This window comes from Gigantopelta aegis, chromosome 8 (genome assembly GCF_016097555.1).
Source record: "Gigantopelta aegis isolate Gae_Host chromosome 8, Gae_host_genome, whole genome shotgun sequence".
In the NCBI taxonomy this organism is placed as follows: Eukaryota; Metazoa; Mollusca; class Gastropoda; order Neomphalida; family Peltospiridae; genus Gigantopelta; species Gigantopelta aegis.
The window spans coordinates 3,472,310-3,494,128 of record NC_054706.1 but is presented as its reverse complement, the minus strand read 5'-3'; the positions used below and the strand labels follow the sequence as shown (position 1 = coordinate 3,494,128).

Genomic DNA, 21,819 nt, shown 5'->3' with positions numbered 1-21,819 from the left:
AGATTCTGCAATTATATATTTTGATTTATAACAAAACCTAAACATCAGCAGCTTTTGGGGGTGGGGGAATATAACAAATGACTAATGAAACATGATGGGTGGGTGGAGAAACAAACTTGGTGTGTAAATCAATCTCACTCAAAGCTAAGACACCAGTTTAATCAAACTATAAACCAAGACAAGAAAAAGCAAACAATACTGGTGGTTGAGACCAACTGAAAATGCAATAGACTGTAAGAACCTTGTAATAGATTTGTGGTAGCTACTGTCCTCTGGAACTATTTTGCTTATGTGAGCAGAATCCCTCACTCATAAGCAAAACGGTGTTAATGTGAGCAGAACTACTCACTAATAAGCACATCAGTGCTTATGTGAGCTGAACTACTCACTAATAAGCACAATAGTGCTTATGTGAGCTGAACTACTAATAAGCATAATAGTGCTTATGTGAGTGGCACTACTCATTAATAAGCAGAATAGTGCTTATGTGACCAAAATACCTTTGCCAAAGACAGGACAGCATATACCACAAGTTTACTAAGTGGATACTTTTAAAAAAGAAGCAGCAGGAATACAGAAAATGGTTTTGGCTTTTTTTTTGCACATTACAAAATATATTATATTATTAGAAACACTTAATGTTATTTGTTTTTAATGAATTGAAATAAAACAATATTAAGACTCCTAACAATGACTACACAAAGAATACCAGAAATTCTTGGTCATGTTTTGTAAAACACTACAGTAACAATCAGTTAAGAGTGAAAAACAAAAAACAATGGACCCTATAACATATTACCCACAAACGTTCAACCCTGTGATGACTAAGTTTGGTCCAATAAATACCTTAGTTATATTTACATTTTCATAATTCACTGTACACAAATAACAAGTCTATGTTAAAACACACACCAAGCAGTTTTTCAAATTGTAGCAATAAGAACTGTTACTAGTTGTATACCCCACAAGAACAATAAAATATTATTAATAATGTTTGTGACATAGGCAACAAGCTATACACTAATTTAAAGTAATATTAAATGAATGCATACCAAAATACACACACAAGTAACAACACACTCTGTGAAATGTCAGTTTAAAAGACATATATACAGTATAAATTTTACATATCATGTTATACATTTCAAATGGATAATAACATCAAAATAAATAGTGTGTAAATTTATACAAAATGCCAAGAAGTAAAACCAGCAGTGTTTTAGAGTAAAAAATCTTTCCAAATATATATATGAAAAATATTGTGTCTCACACTTTGCTAACAGCTGTAAACAACCAACACAGCAAAATAGTTTGTGGATGGAACTGTCAACAGTATCAGCTACTGCTAGCTCGTGACATTTCAGCTGATTAATGGTACATGTATTAATGGTACATGGACATAACATACATTTAGCAAACATTATACAAACATAATTTACTGATTCTTCAGTCATGTGCAACTTTTCTAAAACGTCATGTATATTAAACACTTTACAATAAACATTGTGTTAAGCCACACACACGTCTTTGTTTTGTCAGCATTGAAGATGTAAACATATCTAAAATAAATAATTATCTTCTGAATATTCATCTCTCAGTATGTATTTGCATATAATCTGCAGCAGCTATAATCTATAATAAATTATTTGTATATGAATAATAATTAGGCAAAGAATATTAAAAACAATAAGTAAACTGTACAATTGAACTAGCTGTTAAACAAATCTTCTATAACAACCACCTGTCTAAAACAATCCTCCGTGCTGGTATATCAATTATATAAACAATGGTATTTGTTACCTCTATAGATAGGCCACCTGTTGAAAGCAAAAATGTGCAGCTCCATAAGTGGCCTGTATAGAGGTTTTGAGTTTCAGCAGTTGTGGGAGATTTATTTATGCTCAAGTATATTTGTATATAATATATATTACTAGATGAAACTTAATATTTTTGTTAATATTCTATCTACATATCACAGACAACATTAAAACATTCATCTAAAACTGAAAGGTAGTTCTGAGAGAACAGTTTGGAACACTTTTACTTGTAACCAATAATGTATAATATTCCATAAAATGTTCCAGTATATATTATAAAACAGAATCAAAATATTAGGTACTGTGGATTCCATTCCCAATATTAAAAATAAAAATAAATATATTCACAAAAATAATGAACGATTAGGATTAGCACATGGAGCTCATTACAGTATTTACATTTCTATTTGTTTTGATAGAGCAGGAATGCAGGCAAGTGGTTAAAATGTTTTCTTGAAGTTTAGTAGGTCATACAATGGATCTCTGTTGCACTGGAGTAGCCAAAGTGTGGGCCATGGCCTCACCCCAAATCACACCTCTTCCACCCCCCCCACCACCTTCAATATTTCCCTGTATCCTATAACATGACACATGATGAGGTCCCCTCTCCCAGCCCCCATTAAAATCCTGGCTATGCCAATTCTCTGTGTGAATCTGCCGGGTTATTCCCAACTGCATACTGGGATATAAAATCCTGTAGCATGTGTTGTTCTGTTTGTGGAGAACTGTATATAAAAGACACCTTGTTGGTAACCAGTAATCTAATAGAAATGGCCCCACATGACAACTGCAGCAGGTGTCTTGGCTCATAACCCATTCACCCAGGCAGCCACATTGTATGGCTATGACATCATGCTCAAACTACAATAATACATTATAGGATCATATTAGTTTTCAAAGTATGCCACTACTAAATCAAATTAGAACTGAATATATAAAAAAAAAACCCACACTTGTTAACACAAATTCCTTCCAACCACACTTGTTAAACACAAATTCCTTATTTTGACAGTTCTATTCTACTTTGTAGACACCGTTCCTTTCTATAATTTACACACTGAATCCTCTGCCTTAAAGATATGGTAAAATGGTTAAAGGCTTTCCCTAAGACGCTGGAAAATGTTCCAAAGCATTTACTAACACCCCCAAACCCCACCCCCAAAAAACCCCACCACAACAAATGAAAGTGCATGGGATCGCACGTTGAAAAGGCATGCCGATAATACTGTACACCGATATACAGTGGTAAAATGCCTAAGTTGATATTTGTGTATTTTGTAAAACTGTCCAATGATTTAAACTCATGCTACATTAACACTTATTTCAACACAATTCCTGCTAACGAGAATGAAAATAAAAAGAGTTTTTTAATTCTTTAGCAGCTACACTTTTTAAAAATAAAATCGGTTGTTTGCAAAAGCTACCTAATGCCGGAATTTTAAAGTGTTTTTTTTTACCCCTCCCATCTGTGCTTCCTCTTCCTGCAATTAATATGGAGCCTTTCATTTGAATTTTCAATTACGGTAATGTCTAGTAGAAATATTAATTTTAAAATTTAACTATAATTATTTGAGTTTTTTTAAATTTCACAACACATGTATTCATACATAATTTTTGTATATTTTTGACACAAGGAGTTATGTTCCCTTCTTTCTTACCCACAGGGAAAAGTTTCAAGTTGTTTAAACATTGAATATTTTCATATGTTAGTATTTAATACCATTCCACCCAATTATCACTAAGCAATTCTCTCAATAAATATACATAACTGGATGTGCATCTGAAAGACCTGTCATTAATACAAACAAGAAAATCTGTGTCAGTAATTATAACATCTAGAAGTTCATTCGCCAGGTCTTTAAAAGTGATGCCAAATAATAAACCACTGCTCGAAACGTTTCCTTCTCAACAATCACATCAACAGTTACTCCAACACGTGTCAACTCGACACCAGCACGTCAACTGTCCTAATTTGTCACAACCAGCCACAATGGAGGGAGGTAACTCCACAGCTAGTCATCCAGCTGACAAAGGGCTGCAACTCCGCGGTTGACCCAGTGACTCTCTGGCATGTCCGATGGAATGTCGATGTAGAGTACGAAGTTGGTCGAGTGGCCCGTTGTCGACAGAACACCACGTCTTGCACTCGTCTTGTAAACTGGGCACACATAGATTGGCCGCTTCGTGAACTTTGACATCTCATTCGGCTTCAGCTGGATCTGTACTAAGGTCAAGGACAAATACAGGGCTATTGGAACATTACACATCATGGCTATAAGGAAAAAGAGAATAGAAACAGAACATTTCTTTTAATAATTAATATTTTTGTCTGCCATCCCGTCGAACTGGCAATTATTTAGTGTTTATACTTTATGATACTGTTTGAACTGACAGGTTTTCATTCTATCTGGCAGAACTTATAACTTGTGGACCAAATGTAGGGCAGGAATTTCAGCCAATTTCCCGCCCTGACCATTGATTGATGAAATACCTACCAGTCTTTATGTCAGACAGCTTAACTACTACATCACCAACGCTGGTCCAGTGTTACATTAACTTAACTACTACATCACCAACGCTGGTCCAGTGTTACATGAACTTAACTACTACATCACCAAGGCTGGTCCAGTGTTACATTAAATGAACTTAACTACTACATCACCAAGGCTGGTCCAGTGTTACATGAACTTAACTACTACATTACCAAGGCTGGTCCAGTGTTACATTAACTTAACTACTACATCACCAACGCTGGTCCAGTGTTACATGAACTTAACTACTACATCACCAAGGCTGGTCCAGTGTTACATTAAATGAACTTAACTACTACATCACCAAGGCTGGTCCAGTGTTACATAAACTTAACTACTACATCACCAACGCTGGTCCAGTGTTACATTAACTTAACTACTACATCACCAAGGCTGGTCCAGTGTTACATTAACTTAACTACTACATCACCAACGCTGGTCCAGTGTTACATTAACTTAACTACTACATCACCAACGCTGGTCCAGTGTTACATGAACTTAACTACTACATCACCAACGCTGGTCCAGTGTTACATTAAATGAACATTAAATGAACTTAACTACTACATCACCAACGCTGGTCCAGTGTTACATGAACTTAACTACTACATCACCAAGGCTGGTCCAGTGTTACATTAACTTAACTACTACATCACCAACGCTGGTCCAGTGTTACATGAACTTAACTACTACATCACCAACGCTGGTCCAGTGTTACACGAACTTAACTACTACATCACCAACGCTGGTCCAGTGTTACATTAAATGAACTTAACTACTACATCACCAACGCTGGTCCAGTGTTACATTAAATGAACTTAACTACTACATCACCAACGCTGGTCCAGTGTTACATTAAATGAACTTAACTACTACATCACCAATGCTGGTCCAGTGTTACATGAACTTAACTACTACATCACCAACGCTGGTCCAGTGTTACATGAACTTAACTACTACATCACCAACGCTGGTCCAGTGTTACATGAACTTAACTACTACATCACCAACGCTGGTCCAGTGTTACATTAACTTAACTACTACATCACCAATGCTGGTCCAGTGTTACATTAAATGAACTTAACTACTACATCACCAACACTGGTCCAGTGTTACATGAACTTAACTACTACATCACCAACGCTGGTCCAGTGTTACATTAACTTAACTACTACATCACCATGGCTGGTCCAGTGTTACATTAACCTAACTACTACATCACCAAGGCTGGTCCAGTGTTACATGAACTTAACTACTACATCACCAAGGCTGGTCCAGTGTTACATTAACTTAACTACTACATCACCAACGCTGGTCCAGTGTTACATTAACTTAACTACTACATCACCAACGCTGGTCCAGTGTTACATGAACTTAACTACTACATCACCAACGCTGGTCCAGTGTTACATTAACTTAACTACTACATCACCAACGCTGGTCCAGTGTTACATGAACTTAACTACTACATCACCAAGGCTGGTCCAGTGTTACATTAACTTAACTACTACATCACCAAGGCTGGTCCAGTGTTACATTAACTTAACTACTACATCACCAACGCTGGTCCAGTGTTACATTAACTTAACTACTACATCACCAAGGCTGGTCCAGTGTTACATGAACTTAACTACTACATCACCAACGCTGGTCCAGTGTTACATTAAATGAACTTAACTACTACATCACCAACGCTTGTCCAGTGTTACATGAACTTAACTACTACATCACCAACGCTGGTCCAGTGTTACATGAACTTAACTACTACATCACCAACGCTGGTCCAGTGTTACATTAAATGAACTTAACTACTACATCACCAAGGCTGGTCCAGTGTTACATGAACTTAACTACTACATTACCAAGGCTGGTCCAGTGTTACATGAACTTAACTACTACATCACCAACGCTGGTCCAGTGTTACATTAAATGAACTTAACTACTACATCACCAAGGCTGGTCCAGTGTTACATGAACTTAACTACTACATCACCAAGGCTGGTCCAGTGTTACATTAAATGAACTTAACTACTACATCACCAAGGCTGGTCCAGTGTTACATTAAATGAACTTAACTACTACATCACCAACGCTGGTCCAGTGTTACATTAACTGAAACTACTACATCACCAATGCTGGTCCAGTGTTACATTAAATGAACTTAACTACTACATCACCAATGCTGGTCCAGTGTTACATTAAATTAACTTAACTACTACATCACCAACGCTGGTCCAGTGTTACATGAACTTAACTACTACATCACCAAGGCTGGTCCAGTGTTACATTAACTTAACTACTACATCACCAAGGCTGGTCCAGTGTTACATTAACTTAACTACTACATCACCAACGCTGGTCCAGTGTTACATTAACTTAACTACTACATCACCAAGGCTGGTCCAGTGTTACATGAACTTAACTACTACATCACCAACGCTGGTCCAGTGTTACATTAAATGAACTTAACTACTACATCACCAACGCTTGTCCAGTGTTACATGAACTTAACTACTACATCACCAACGCTGGTCCAGTGTTACATGAACTTAACTACTACATCACCAACGCTGGTCCAGTGTTACATTAAATGAACTTAACTACTACATCACCAAGGCTGGTCCAGTGTTACATGAACTTAACTACTACATTACCAAGGCTGGTCCAGTGTTACATGAACTTAACTACTACATCACCAACGCTGGTCCAGTGTTACATTAAATGAACTTAACTACTACATCACCAAGGCTGGTCCAGTGTTACATGAACTTAACTACTACATCACCAAGGCTGGTCCAGTGTTACATTAAATGAACTTAACTACTACATCACCAAGGCTGGTCCAGTGTTACATTAAATGAACTTAACTACTACATCACCAATGCTGGTCCAGTGTTACATTAAATGAACTTAACTACTACATCACCAATGCTGGTCCAGTGTTACATTAAATGAACTTAACTACTACATCACCAACGCTGGTCCAGTGTTACATGAACTTAACTACTACATCACCAACGCTGGTCCAGTGTTACATTAAATGAACTTAACTACTACATCACCAACGTTGGTCCAGTGTTACATTAAATGAACTTAACTACTACATCACCATCGCTGGTCCAGTGTTACATTAAATGAACTTAACTTACTTAATATGAATACCTGTCAGTAAGTACAGTTCTTGTTATTAAGAAAGTACATCAATTTCAATACAGTTTAAAATCTGTTTTGTTTAGCGACACCACCAGAGCACATTGATTTATTAATCATCGGCTACTGGATGTCAAACATTTGATAATTTCAATATTAAGTCTTGGAGAGGAAACCTGCTAATTTTTTCCATCAGTAGCATGGGATGTTTTATATGAATCATCCCACTCACAGGACAGCACATACCACGGATATACTAGTCGTGGTACATTGGTTGAGATTAGACATTACCCAAAGATGTCCCACTGACAGGGATCGATCCTGGACCCACTGTGCATCAAGTGAGCTGGGCTACGTCCTGCCCCCAATTTCAATACAGATGCTGAATGTTATTAAATGGGACTAACTAAAATACAGTAAAATAAAGTCATTCCCCATCCCCCATGAGGAACGTGACTGCCAATCTACATCCACCATCCTCTAAATGCCAGTTTAATAGAAATATGCGATATGTTTTCCACATGAAAACTTCTATAGATGAATGATCAAGATGCTGATGATCAGAAAGGATACAACCGGAATGGTGTCGAACAGAATCTTGGGTAGAGATTCTCCAATACAGCCTTTGACTCGGTCCCACCGCGCTCCTTCCAAAAACAGACCCTGAAGAGTAGAAAACAAATACGGCAGATCAGTATTAAATTAGCTGCAAAGTCAACTAAATATCAACTTAAACTTAAGACCTTAGATCAAGTGAAACACTGCAAGAAAAACCCAACTTACTACTTTATACATCTTACAAAAAAACCCAGAGTAAATAATTCCAAATTTAAAAGCCTTATTATAACCCTAAATTAATTTTTAAAAATTGCAATTTGATGTCTAAAATATTTTGTTACAAATACTGGGCTCAAAAGAAGAAGAAAAAAAGTATGAGAACAAATTGCACATACAACTTTACACTATCTACTGCACTGTCCTCAGGTATGTTACAGCTTGCTTAGTATCAGAACAAATTGCACATACAACTTTACACCATCTACTGCACTGTCCTCAGATGTTACAGCTTGCTTAGTATCAGAACAAATTGCACATACAACTTTACACTATCTACTGCACTGTCCTCAGATGTTACAGCTTGCTTAGTATCAGAACAAATTGCACATACAACTTTACACCATCTACTGCACTATCCTCAGATAAGTTACAGCTTTCTTAGTATGAGAACAAATTGCACATACAACTTTACACCATCTACTGCACTGTCCTCAGATATGTTACAGCTTGCTTAGTATGAGAACAAAATGCACATACAACTTTACACCATCTACTGCACTGTCCTCAGATAAGTTACAGCTTGCTTAGTATCAGACTGAAATTTGATCTGTTTGTAGCTCAACTCACATAAACAAAAGAGACAAACTCACGTAAACAAAAAAGACAAACTCACGTAAACAAAAGCACCATCCTCCGCTTTCTCAGACATTTTTTTCTCCTCGCTGGTAATCTCGAACTCGAAGCCAACCAAATCAATGGGAATACAGTACTTCCTGGCATAGTTCTGGGACACACCTAGAGCAAGAAAACGAAAACAGTTTCAGTGAGATACCGACCTACTGAGTGACTAAACAAACATGTTTCCTTAGTCAACCATTATAATGTTGCTGGTTTTTAAAGCAAATAACTACTTTTTAGGATACTGAAAAATACAGGTACAGGTAATTTCTTGCTTGAAGTGGTAATATTTCCACACCTGCAAATGTTTTTTTTTTTCTGATATTAATTTTGTCCAACTCTTTGGTAGTGTGTACACAGAGATTATTATACGAGCTTGTGTGTCGTATTGATTCGTAAAATCAGTACGATTCACAAGCAAGTGTAATAATTTCTGTATTATCCACATTATTCCGAATATTATTTTCATGAATAACAAGCTAGGACCATGTCAAAACGTTTCAAATGTCATTTTGATAAATGTTTACACTGGAGAAGCCACATTAAGTTATGACGTTGCTTCATAAAATTACGTCATTCGCTGTGCATGTGAAATCATTAAGAAACATGTGGGTCACACTGGTTATATTCCCTGAATAACATGAACTATGTGGATAATGTTTTATAACCATTGACCTTAATACATACACAATCAAATGAATATTGTGCTGTCCTGAATACTCCTCAAGATGTATTACACATCAGAGAACTAATCTGTACTTTCATGACGTGTGTCATTTTGGGACATGCATGTAATAACTGAATATAGGAAAACATGCTCCTAGAATGTTTTGAATTTCAACTGTTCAAATACTGCATTTCCAGCCTTTAGACAACAGTAACAAGAACAAGTGTGGGGTCATGATCACACCCCACCCACATTTGGCAGTCCCTCAATTCAACTGGAGCAATATATCTTGAGTTGGTTAAACTGGTTCCATGTTTCACCAGCCCCAGATGAAATTAATAAAAATTAGTTAATAGAAGAAAGCAGACAAGGAAGTACATTAACTAATTCGACTGTTATTCGACAATAGCTGTGAGAAAAGACTATTAAACTGGTTCCATGTTTCACCAGCCCCACGCCCTCCCAGAAATCGTTAACAATTAGCTGACAGAAGAAAGCCGACAAGGAAGTAGATTTACTAATTGAACAACTGCAGGCGTACCTGTGAGAAAAGACTGTGTGAAGTAGAAACCAGACAGCCAGAACGTGGCAGGTGCTCCGTTTTCTATCCAGTCCTCGAAGAAGTGCAGCCTGAAAACAAAAGGACAACACAGATCTAACTTTGCACCAAGAAATACCCACAAAATACAGACATGCTACTAACACATGGCTGTCGTACTAAACACATATTGTATAACTTTTGTAACACTTTAAATCTTTGAAATATTTGTCTTGGCAAGGAACAAGTGACAAAGAAAGTTTGTTTTGTTTAAGGACACCACTAGAACACATTGATCTATTAATCATCAACTATTGGATGTCAAACATTTTGTAATTTTGACATGTAGTCTTTGAGAGGAAACCCGCTACATTTTTCCAGTAGTAGCAAGGGATCTTTTATATGCACCATGCCACAGACAGGATAGCACATACCACGGCATTTCATATACCAGTCGTGGTGCACTGGCTGGAACGAGACCGACAGGGATCGATCCAAAACTGACCATGCATCAGGCAGACGCTTTACCACTGGGCTACGTCTTGCCCCAGTGAACAAGTGACAAATTCATTTATCTATGAAAGAAACTTTGTAATTGTAGCATGTATCCTGTCCTGGATGGATGAGCCGGCCGAGGCCAGCACCTATGCCCATGACAAGCGTGTACTACAACGGCTTTGTCTGAATGTGCACGTAAAACCCCATAACCTGATCTGATCTAACTTGTAGCATGTATTAAAAAAAACCCAAATCTGCTTGTATATCTTTACTTTATAAATATTACTGAAAATTACAATTAGCTAATGGATAAACCACAGTGAAAAATAAAAAAACGTAGATAATTATAGATAAAAAAAAAAAAAAAAGTGTTTTATTTAACGACGCACTCAACACATTTTTATTTACGGTTATATTGGCGTCAGACATATGGTTAAGGACCACATATATTTTGAGAGGAAACCCGCTGTCGCCACTACATGGGCTACTCTTCCGATTGGCAGCAAGGGATCTTTTATTTGCACTTCCCACAGGCAGGATAGCACAAACCATGGCCTTTGTTGAACCAGTTATGGATCACTGGTCGGTGCAAGTGGTTTACACCTACCCATTGAGCCTTGCGGAGCACTCACTAAGGGTTTGGAGTCGGTATCTGGATTAAAAATCCCATGCCTCGACTGGGATCCGAACCCAGTACCTACCAGCCTGTAGACCGATGGCCTGCCACGATGCCACCGAGGCCGGTATAATTATAGATAAATAACAGCAAAAAAGCAAACCTAACTAATATATAAATAACACTGAAAAATCAACAAACCTAGCTAACAGATAAATATCAGAAAACAAAATCAACAAAACTAACCAATGGATTTATAAATGTGAAAAATGAACGCACCTTGCTAACAGGTCAGTGATGTATCCACCGAGTGGTTTCAGTGATGGATACGACTTGGACGCCCAGACGCCCGGCACCTTGCCAATGAGCATGGAGTTGAACACCTCCTCTAGGTCGGATGACATCACCACCAGACCCTTGATGGCTTTCTGTAAGTCCTGCAGGGACGTGCGCACAACGGCTGTCAGTCGGTTGAAGCGGATCAGTTCCTGGCGCAACACGGTGTTCATAGACTCATCATACAGCACGGGGAATTTGTTTGTCACCTGGTGGAGAACAACATAGAAATTAAATGTTGTGTTAGTTTAGACTCATCATACAGCACGGGGAATTTGTTTGTCACCTGGTGGAGAACAACATAGAAATTAAATGTTGTGTTAGTTTAGACTCATCATACAGCACGGGGAATTTGTTTGTCACCTGGTGGAGAACAACACAGAAATTAAATGTTGTGTTAGTTTAGACTTGTTATAGAGCACGGGGAATTTGTTTGTCACCTGGTGGAGAACAACATAGAAATTAAATGTTGTGTTAGTTTAGACTTGTTATAGAGCACGGGGAATTTGTTTGTCACCTGGTGGAGAACAACACAGAAATTAAATGTTGTGTTAGTTTAGACTTGTTATAGAGCACAGGGAATTTGTTTGTCACCAGAAATTAAATGTTGTGTTACTTTAGACTTGTTATAGAGCACAGGGAATTTGTTTGTCACCTGATGGAGAACAACACAGAATTAAATGTTGTGTTAGTTTAGACTTGTTATAGAGCACAGGGAATTTGTTTGTCACCTGGTGGAGAACAACACAGAAATTAATTGTCATGTTAATGTAGACTCGTCATAGAACATGGGGAATTTGTTTGTCATCTGATGGAGAACAACACAGAAATTAACTGTCGTGTTAGTTTAGACTTGTTATACAGCACAGGGAATTTGTTTGTCACCTGATGGAGAACAACACAAAAATGAATTGTCATGTTAATGTAGACTCGTCATAGAACATGGGGAATTTGTTTGTCACCTGATGGAGAACAACACAGAAATTAACTGTCGTGTTAGTTTAGACTTGTTATACAGCACAGGGAATTTGTTTGTCACCTGATGGAGAACAACACAAAAATGAATTGTCATGTTAATGTAGACTTGTCATAGAACATGGGGAATTTGTTTGTCACCTGATGGAGAACAACACAAAAATTAATTGTCATGTTAATGTAGACTCGTCATAGAACATGAGGAATTTGTTTGTCACCTGATGGAGAACAACACAAAAATGAATTGTCATGTTAATGTAGACTCGTCATAGAACATGGGGAATTTGTTTGTCACCTGATGGAGAACAACACAAAAATGAATTGTCATGTTAATGTAGACTCGTCATAGAACATGGGGAATTTGTTTGTCACCTGGTGGAGAACAACACAGAAATTAATTGTCATGTTAATGTAGACTCATCATAGAACATGGTGAATTTGTTTGTCACCTGGTGGAGAACAACACAGAAATTAATTGTCATGTTAATGTAGACTCGTCATAGAACATGGTGAATTTGTTTGTCACCTGGTGGAGAACAACACAGAAATTAATTGTCATGTTAATGTAGACTCGTCATAGAACATGGTGAATTTGTTTGTCACCTGATGGAGAACAACACAGAAATTAATGTAAACGGTTAACTTATAGACTCATCATTCAGGCCAAGAACAATATACAAATTAATAGAGGAAGATGGTCATACATTTTGTTATTTTCTCTTACAGTGATCATCTTGTTTATTTTTTAATCTCTAACCATTCACCATGTATCAGTAAATGCTGCTGTTCTCTAGATATAAGTTCCTCTTAGATAGCTGTACTAAAAACAGCAAGTACTTTTGACTTGACCACTGTATGCTAGCTGTCACTTACATATTTGAGGTCAAAGTTTGCCGGTAGTTTTGACACAATGTTGATATACTAGCTATAACTTATATATTCGAGGTCAAAGTTGGCCGGTAGTTTAGACAGGATGTCTGTATATTAGCTGTAACTTACATATTCCAGGTCAAAGTTGGCCGGTAGTTTAGACAGGATGTCTGTAGCCAAGTCCTGCAGGATGTCACCTGAAGACTTGCCTTCTCCTCCCGACTGACGGGGTAAACACAGCAGAATACTCTCAAACAGCTGAAATAACATACAGTTTTACATTACAGGCCCGACTGGCGGGGTAAACACAGCAGAATACTCTCAAACAGCTGAAATAACATACAGTTTTACATTACAGGCCCGACTGGCAGGGTAAACACAGCAGAATACTCTATAACAGCTGAAATAAAATACAGTTTTACATTACAGGCCTGACTGGTGGGGTAAACACAGCAGAATACTCTATAACAGCTGAAATAAAATACAGTTTTACATTACAGGCCCGACTGGCGGGGTAAACACAGCAGAATACTCTCAAACAGCTGAAATAACATACAGTTTTACATTACAGGCCCGACTGGCAGGGTAAACACAGCAGAATACTCTATAACAGCTGAAATAAAATACAGTTTTACATTACAGGCCTGACTGGTGGGGTAAACACAGCAGAATACTCTATAACAGCTGAAATAACATACAGTTTTACATTACAGGCCCGACTAGCAGGGTAAACAAAGCAGAATACTCTCTAACAGCTGAAATAAAATACAGTTTTACATTACAGGCCCGACTGGCGGGGTAAACACAGCAGAATACTCTCAAACAGCTGAAATAACATACAGTTTTACATTACAGGCCCGACTGGTGGGGTAAACACAGCAGAATACTCTCTAACAGCTGAAATAACATACAGTTTTACATTACAGGCCCGACTGGCAGGGTAAACACAGCAGAATACTCTCAAACAGCTGAAATAAAATACAGTTTTACATTATACACTAATTTAAAAAAAAAAAAATTATGTGAACTTATTAATGTATATCAATCACAAATTGTATAAACTGGCATAGCATAGCAAAGTGATTTATACCAATCTGGTGACTTATACTTTGATTACTGTTTTGAATCAACATGTTAAGAAATGACAAAATGTGTGACAAGAGACAGGAATCATGCTTGAACAGCCAACAACTGGAATGATGAGGTTGACAGCAACAAGTTAATAGACACCGGCTATCATAACACAAAAAATAGGTAACAAAAATGCAGGAAAATAGAGAGGTGTGTATGAAAAACACCCTGCTCTAGATGTGGCCAAATTATTTAGAAACTGTAGAAGACAATACACACTAAATTGTGGGACTTGTAGTCCGTCCCATCCTCCTATAATTTTTTTTTTTGTAAATAATTTCAGTTTGCTTTAAAGTAAGAAGAAAAGCAATAGTGTTTTGGAAATAACAAAAAAAACCCAACTATTTTTGTGTGCAATTTAGAAAACAATCGGCTCAGAAATAAATAACTTGTAGTAAAGTACATAGTATTAAACAAAGTGTTCCCTGTTTTTAAGGACTATAGGCCTAATTATGTGTTGGCACAAGTGGATTAGCAGTAGGAGGTGTGACTACACACTCAGAAGACCCTAGACATGGTGTGAGAAGCCCACCTGGTTGGTTTCCTGGTTGTCCTTGGTGATGTCTGCATTCTCGTGCAGTCCAAACACCTCTGGGTTGGGAAGTAGTGGCAGAGACCGGATGTATTCTACGAATTCGTCATACGTTTCTGCCTTTGGACAGCAGTAGATCCCACTGGGAGAGAATCTGACAAAACAAAACCAGTCTTACAGTAAAACATTCAAACACATTCAGCTTGTACACTAATTTCATAATCAGATCCCAGATTTTTACAACTGTGTGATGAAATGACAATTTTGAAATATTTTTGCTGTAGGTAATTCTTAGCATGCCTAAATCAATTGTAAAACAGTAACTTTTGCAACAATCCCCACCCCCCTCACCCCCAAAACAACAACTTTTGCAACAAATATTTTCTTAAAAACACAAAATTATCTCTTCAACTTACAGCAATAATTTGTATTCAGTGGCAAAAAAAATGTCATCAGTAATTCCCCTCACGTTTGGCAATTCATATTGCAGCTACACAAGTTGTTGGTGCTGTCGTTATTTAAATTATACAGCAGACAGCTGAATGATAAGGTAGATCAGAGAACTGTATGCCAGACAGACATGGTATGGTAGTTTGTAGAAAGTCTTACTCGTATTTCTCCTCTGAGATGATCTTCTCTGTGTAGAAGATAGAGAGCAGAGACAGGAGGAGTCGTCTGTCCTTGTCGTCAGTGACACGCCCACCATAGTTGCACTCGCCCGTCAGGTAGGTCAGCGCCGGTAGGGGGAGCTCTTCATAGTCATTGAGGAACATCTGACAACAGCAGCAGTGATATAACATTATAACCATCGTACCTCTTCAATGTGGAAAACAAACAAAACAAAACTGAAACGAGGCATGTGGCAAACACAGCATCACTGCTTATATATGAAAAAAACTGCTACATTTTTCCATTAGCAGCAAGGGATCATTTATATGCACTTTGTCATAGACAGGACATCACATACCACAGCCTTGATAAACCAGTCATGGTGCACTGGTTGGGACAGAAAAAAACTCAGAGAATATGATCCACTGAGGTGGTTCGATCCTGTGACGCAAGCACTTCAGGCATGCGACCTCAGGCGTGCGACCTCAGGCATGCAACCTCAGGCGTGCAACCTCTGGCATGCAACCTCAGGCATGCAACCTGAAGGATGCAACCTCAGGCATGCAACCTCAGGCATGTAACCTCAAGGTTGCAACCTCCGGCGTGCAACCTCCAGCATTCAAAATCAAGTGTGCACTCTACCGACTGAGCTAGATCTCACGTCTACTTACATAGGAAGAATAAAACACAGTTAATACATTTTCTGTATAGAAGTGATCCTTGATGGAAGTTTTAATAATCCAAAATCTCCAACCTATTAACTTGGAAATTAATCTAACAACATATTTCTGTCAATATTGTGACATTTACAACAGAGTGTATTTTGACAGAGTACATGAAACACAAACAAGTTTAACGGTGGTGTACAACCTAACTGCCACTCAGGAACAACTCACAAGCATCTGTCTCATGCTGATCCTTAGATCGGACTCGTTGAACTCGTATGGGATGTTCCAGCCCAATGGTCCAAACTTCCTTCTCTCCTGTACCATCGCGTGGAAGAAACACAAGCCTAGCAGCATATTGTGCCATTTCAATGGCTGAAAACAAAAACATAATTACTTACAAAGACCATCAAACAAAGGAACAGCAATAAATTACATTTAAACTTACGTTTTCCAACGACTTAAAACTGGTTAATTTATACTCATTGGACTCATTAGTAAACAAGATGTGGTCGCTTTGGGCGAGTGGTTAGTACTACAACTACCTTATGTTACATACACACCACATAGTTGTTAACTGAAATCACTGAACAAAGATTTCTTTTCTTTAGCATATATGACAGCTTAACTGACCATTTAAGGATTTGAGTATAATATTATAATCGTTTTCATTTTAATGCCTTAGATCTGAAGCATATGTATTTAATTGATATATAATTACTGAATTAAAAACCTTACCGTGTTACAACCATTGAAGAATTTGAACACAATATTATAATCTTTAATGTATTTAACTGATATATAATCACTGAATTAAAAACCTTACCTTGTTGCAGCCATTAAAGAAAGCTGGATCAGAAATGGGGTCATTCAAGTAAGACCTCAGCAGATTGGCTCTCATTCCTTTTGGGGGCTCGTTCGTCATCTTGACACCTGAAACAGAACCCATCAGTATTTAGAGTTACATCTAGTAACATTTATATCTGTTTAACATTTACACCTATTTAACATTTACACTTGTTTAACATTTACACCTGTCTAACATTTACACCTGTGTAACATTTACACCTGTCTAACATATACACCTGTTTAACATAACCAACTATTTAACATTTACACCTGTTTAACATTTATATCTGTTTAACATAACCACCTATTTAACATTTACACCTGTTTAACATTTATATATGTTTAACATAACCACATATGTAACATTTACACCTGTTTAACATTTATATCTGTTTAACATAACCACCTATTTAACATTTACACCTGTTTAACATTTATATCTGTTTAACATAACCACCTATTTAACATTTACACCTGTTTAACATTTATATCTGTTTAACATAACCACCTATTTAACATTTACACCTGTTTAACATTTACACCTGTTTAACATAACCACCTATATAACATTTACACCTGTTTAACATTTACACCTGTTTAACATTTACACCTGTTTAACATTTATATATGTTTAACATAACCACCTAACATTTACACCTAACATTTACATAACCACCTGTTAACATTTACACTGTTTAACATTTATAACTGTTTAACATAACCACCTATTTAACATTTACACCTGTCTAACATTTACACCTGTCTAACATTTACACCTGTTTAACATAACCACCTATTTAACATTTACACCTGTTTAACATAACCACCTATTTAACATTTACACCTGTTTAACATTTGCACCTGTTTAACATTTACACCTGTTAACATTTACACCTGTGTTTAACATTTGCACCTGTTTAACAAATAACCACTTGCACTAAACTATTAAAAAAACAAATCACTTATCATCTGAAAAGAAAATCGCCTATTGTAAATTGTGACATTTGTACTCCCAAAAAGTCAAAAACATATGTGTAGAAACACTTGTAGAACATATGTTAACACACACATATGTGATTAAATACTGTATATATTTGTATATGCAGAAATGCACACCAAAATTAACATTCACAACCTATTTATCCTGCAACTGCTGCTCTTATTTGATTAATTATGTGTTTAAAAACTATTTTTGGATATGATAAATTTAATATATGACAAAATATGACATATATGGCTGCAAAATGTTTGCTCATTTAGCTTGATCATAGAATATTTGTGTATCAAAACTTAGGAATAAAGATGCTTTTACCATTCTTCTTATTTGAGTTGCATGTTTAAAAAACCCTCATCAAGTTAATGACGTACTGATAAAGCTGATAAACTACACCATTAACCTGTTATTATCTATATATGCATTATATGCATACATGTCGGAGATACCAGAAAATATAAATGAACGTGTTTACCATTTTGTAGAATGGAGACCGGGAACTGATCGGAAGGGTAACTCGTCAACCAAAGTCGGAAGTTCTTGTGTGTGTTTTCTGGAATAATACTCTGGAAAAAGAAAGACAAATATAAGTCAGTAATATGTATGACATCAACAATTGCACCCGGTGAGTAATAGTGTGCACACTTCATTTGAAATGTTATTTTAAATAATTAGATCTCATATGCTGTTCAACTGAAGTGGGGCAATGCATCATTTAGTTTAATGAGTATAGACGTTAAAGGGACATTCCTGAGTAAGCTATATTGTAAGATGTTTCCAACTAATACAATATTTCTACGATTAAACTTTAAAATATATTTTCTTGTTTAGAATATCAGTGTCTGTATATTCAATGTGTTTCTAGTCGTCTTAATATTTGTAAGAAGCCCAAACTGGATTTTGTTTTCAAATAATTTCGTACATACGAAAGAATGTATTTTAGGAAATAAAATGAAATTTAACCTAGTACAAATATCAGAACGATCAGAAACAGCCACTAATATATTATGCAGAAAAATATATTTGATATGTAATTACAATCGTTAAAAAGTCTCTGTTAGTCGATAACATCTTAACAGTTGCAGCAAACTCAGGAATGTCCTTTTAAGATACACGAATATCAATATTTAGGTCAATTTGAACCTAATTCGCTTAGAAAAAATGGAGGGTGGAATTTTGATTCCCAAGAAATATGTTGTCAGAAGTGGGGGTTTGTCCCCAATTCTGAAAGTTATGAAGCTATACCCAAAAGACAACACCTAAAAACTGTGTACAAATGATGAGTTTGATAATGTAAAATTCAGCTTTTATTGTTTACCTCCTCACATATCTTTTCAAGTTTTGGCATCCAGCTTGTGGCCAAGTGACAGTTCTGCAGGACAACCCAGGTGCCATTTGCTATAGCAGTGTCGATCATCTTTGCTGCTATAGGTCCCTGAAACATTTAATAAACAGCTTATAAATATTAAACTTCACCCAGTACTAGTATGTGAATCCAGAACCCACCAACCTTAAAGTCAATGTTATAATCACTATGCCACAGAGGTGGGTAAAAACAACTCTGACAACCTGTCCCTGTCCGAGGGAGATGGTCTGAATTCTGACACCACTGTACCCATTGTCCTGACCAAACTACAAACCACTCACCTGTCCCTGTCCGAGGGAGATGGTCTGAATTCTGTCACCACTGTACCCATTGTCCTGACCAAACTACAAACCACTCACCTGTCCCTGTCCGAGGGAGATGGTCTGAATTCTGACACCACTGTATCCATTGTCCTGACCAAACTACAAACCACTCACCTGTCCCTGTCCGAGGGAGATGGTCTGAATTCTGTCACCACTGTACCCATTGTCCTGACCAAACTTGAGCAAGGCCACCATGGGATCTGCTCCTGGAGACAGCACGAAGATGAGAGGTGCACAACAGTTCGAGTCAGCAAATGATCCAGGAAGGTCAAAGGTTGGAGGTTCAATAAACGACTGGCCGAGGTTGTCGACAATGAAGTCTTGTGTGGCCGGCACCACCTTGTCGGGTCGCAGAGTCCGCAGTATGGCCATTCTCTTAAGACCACCCATATTATTAAATGGAGCGGGAAGAGGGAATTCGTGGGGTGACGATGAATCATAGAACTTCTTCCATTCATCCACATGTTCTTGGAAGTCTGAAATATTTGAAACGCTGACTGTATGGACAAGACTTCATTAAAGCCTGGACCCATGCCCATAAAACTTCAGAGTTTGGACTCAAATCTGTAATGACATCACAGTCTCAGAATAAGAGTCATGAGTCTAGACTCTAAAAGTTTTATACGCACCAGGCCAGGAGTCTAACTTTTAAAGTTTAAGAAGCATGGAGCCACAATGAATTCTCATCCTTTGTCAACACAGTAAGCACCATGAGAACAAACATCAGTATTTTCATACTTGACATTCACAATGAATAAGATACTTATGAGACAACACCATACTAATTATAGATGACTGATAAATAATCTAAATGGAAGACTGAGAAATATAAACAATTTTATAACAGGCAACTGAGAATCTGTCAGATAGGTTGGTAATGTGAAGAACAGTGGGAAGAATTGGCTATGAGAAAAATACAATCAGCAAAATGCTTGGATTAACCTGAGCTGATGATAAGAGAAGAAGACTTACGAGTCTTGAACTGACTCAGGGACGAAATATCTGATATCCTCACAATCTCCGACCACGACTTGTCTGACAGCCACTCGGGGGCGGGGTTTGGAAACGGGTTTTCAAGAGCCACACCTCCTGTCAACAAGAATCGCCAGATGGCTTCCTCGATCCTCCCCCTGTGAAAAAAAACATTACATGAAACAAAATGAAAAAAACTGTTCATCTCCTTTATTTTGTAAATCATTTGAAAAATCCCACATTAAATGTGATAGTTATTCACAAAGAATGTAAATGAGTTTTAAAAAACATGTTAAATGTGATCATAATTCAGCAAAAAATGTTACAAGTTAAAAGAAAAAAAAAGAAGAAGAAATAATCATTCAAAATCTAGATCCATAGAACAGTTAATCTATCTATGATTACTTCAAATGTTTTTAGTTATCCACCCTTGAGCCAAAGCACTGATTATTTTGCTGTTACATAATTTTACCACACATCTCTCACACACATAACTGTGTTCACTTAGTAAATGAATTTTAAAAATAACACAATGGGGAATCTACTTGAAATAATTAAGAAAACAAAAAGGCATAGCATTTCTGTATTTGTATTTAATATATACTCATTTAAAAAAATGAAAACCCTGTTTTTAAATGACACGTGTAACTACATACCAAAGCTTAAACACCTGCATTTGAGAAAAACAAGCTGCGTAAATTTGGCTGTTATGTTTTTAAAACCCAGACTGTGTTAAGCTGCTACAGGTAATAGTGATGACATACTGAATATTGGCGTGGTAAGACAAGTGGCTGCTGTAAAGAGAGCCATACATGCAGTGTGGCTGTAGCACAATGGCTATGAGCAGAACACTCACTGTCCAAAAAATCCACAAATGTTTGTGTCTCTGTGTTAAATGTTTGTGGCATTTTTAATTTTAAAAAAA

The 21,819-nt window shown here is 37.0% G+C and overlaps 2 protein-coding genes across 3 annotated transcripts in view; one reads left to right on the top strand and one right to left on the bottom strand.

Annotated features, from left to right (window-relative positions):
• Positions 1 to 203, top strand: part of LOC121378578 (peptidoglycan-recognition protein SC2-like) — an 8,641-nt gene extending 8,438 nt beyond the window's left edge. Inside the window, exon 4 of the mRNA XM_041506826.1 lies at positions 1 to 203. This exon is cut by the window's left edge and continues 865 nt beyond it. The gene's annotated coding sequence lies outside the window, so the exon portion shown is untranslated.
• The window catches only part of LOC121378576 (dynein heavy chain 3, axonemal-like), a 128,908-nt gene that overhangs the window by 62 nt on the left and 107,027 nt on the right, over positions 1 to 21,819 (bottom strand). For both annotated transcript variants that reach the window (XM_041506821.1, XM_041506822.1), the window contains 14 exons: positions 20,895 to 21,052; positions 20,037 to 20,398; positions 19,552 to 19,668; positions 18,709 to 18,799; positions 17,217 to 17,323; positions 16,622 to 16,765; positions 15,726 to 15,889; positions 15,117 to 15,270; positions 13,583 to 13,711; positions 11,552 to 11,817; positions 10,162 to 10,250; positions 8,949 to 9,070; positions 8,072 to 8,161; positions 1 to 4,036 (listed from right to left, as the gene is read on the bottom strand). The exon at positions 1 to 4,036 is cut by the window's left edge and continues 62 nt beyond it. In XM_041506821.1, coding sequence (XP_041362755.1) covers positions 3,830 to 4,036; positions 8,072 to 8,161; positions 8,949 to 9,070; positions 10,162 to 10,250; positions 11,552 to 11,817; positions 13,583 to 13,711; positions 15,117 to 15,270; positions 15,726 to 15,889; positions 16,622 to 16,765; positions 17,217 to 17,323; positions 18,709 to 18,799; positions 19,552 to 19,668; positions 20,037 to 20,398; positions 20,895 to 21,052 — 2,200 coding nt within the window. In that variant the 3' untranslated portion in view covers positions 1 to 3,829. The remainder of the gene's footprint in view (positions 4,037 to 8,071; positions 8,162 to 8,948; positions 9,071 to 10,161; positions 10,251 to 11,551; positions 11,818 to 13,582; positions 13,712 to 15,116; positions 15,271 to 15,725; positions 15,890 to 16,621; positions 16,766 to 17,216; positions 17,324 to 18,708; positions 18,800 to 19,551; positions 19,669 to 20,036; positions 20,399 to 20,894; positions 21,053 to 21,819) is intronic.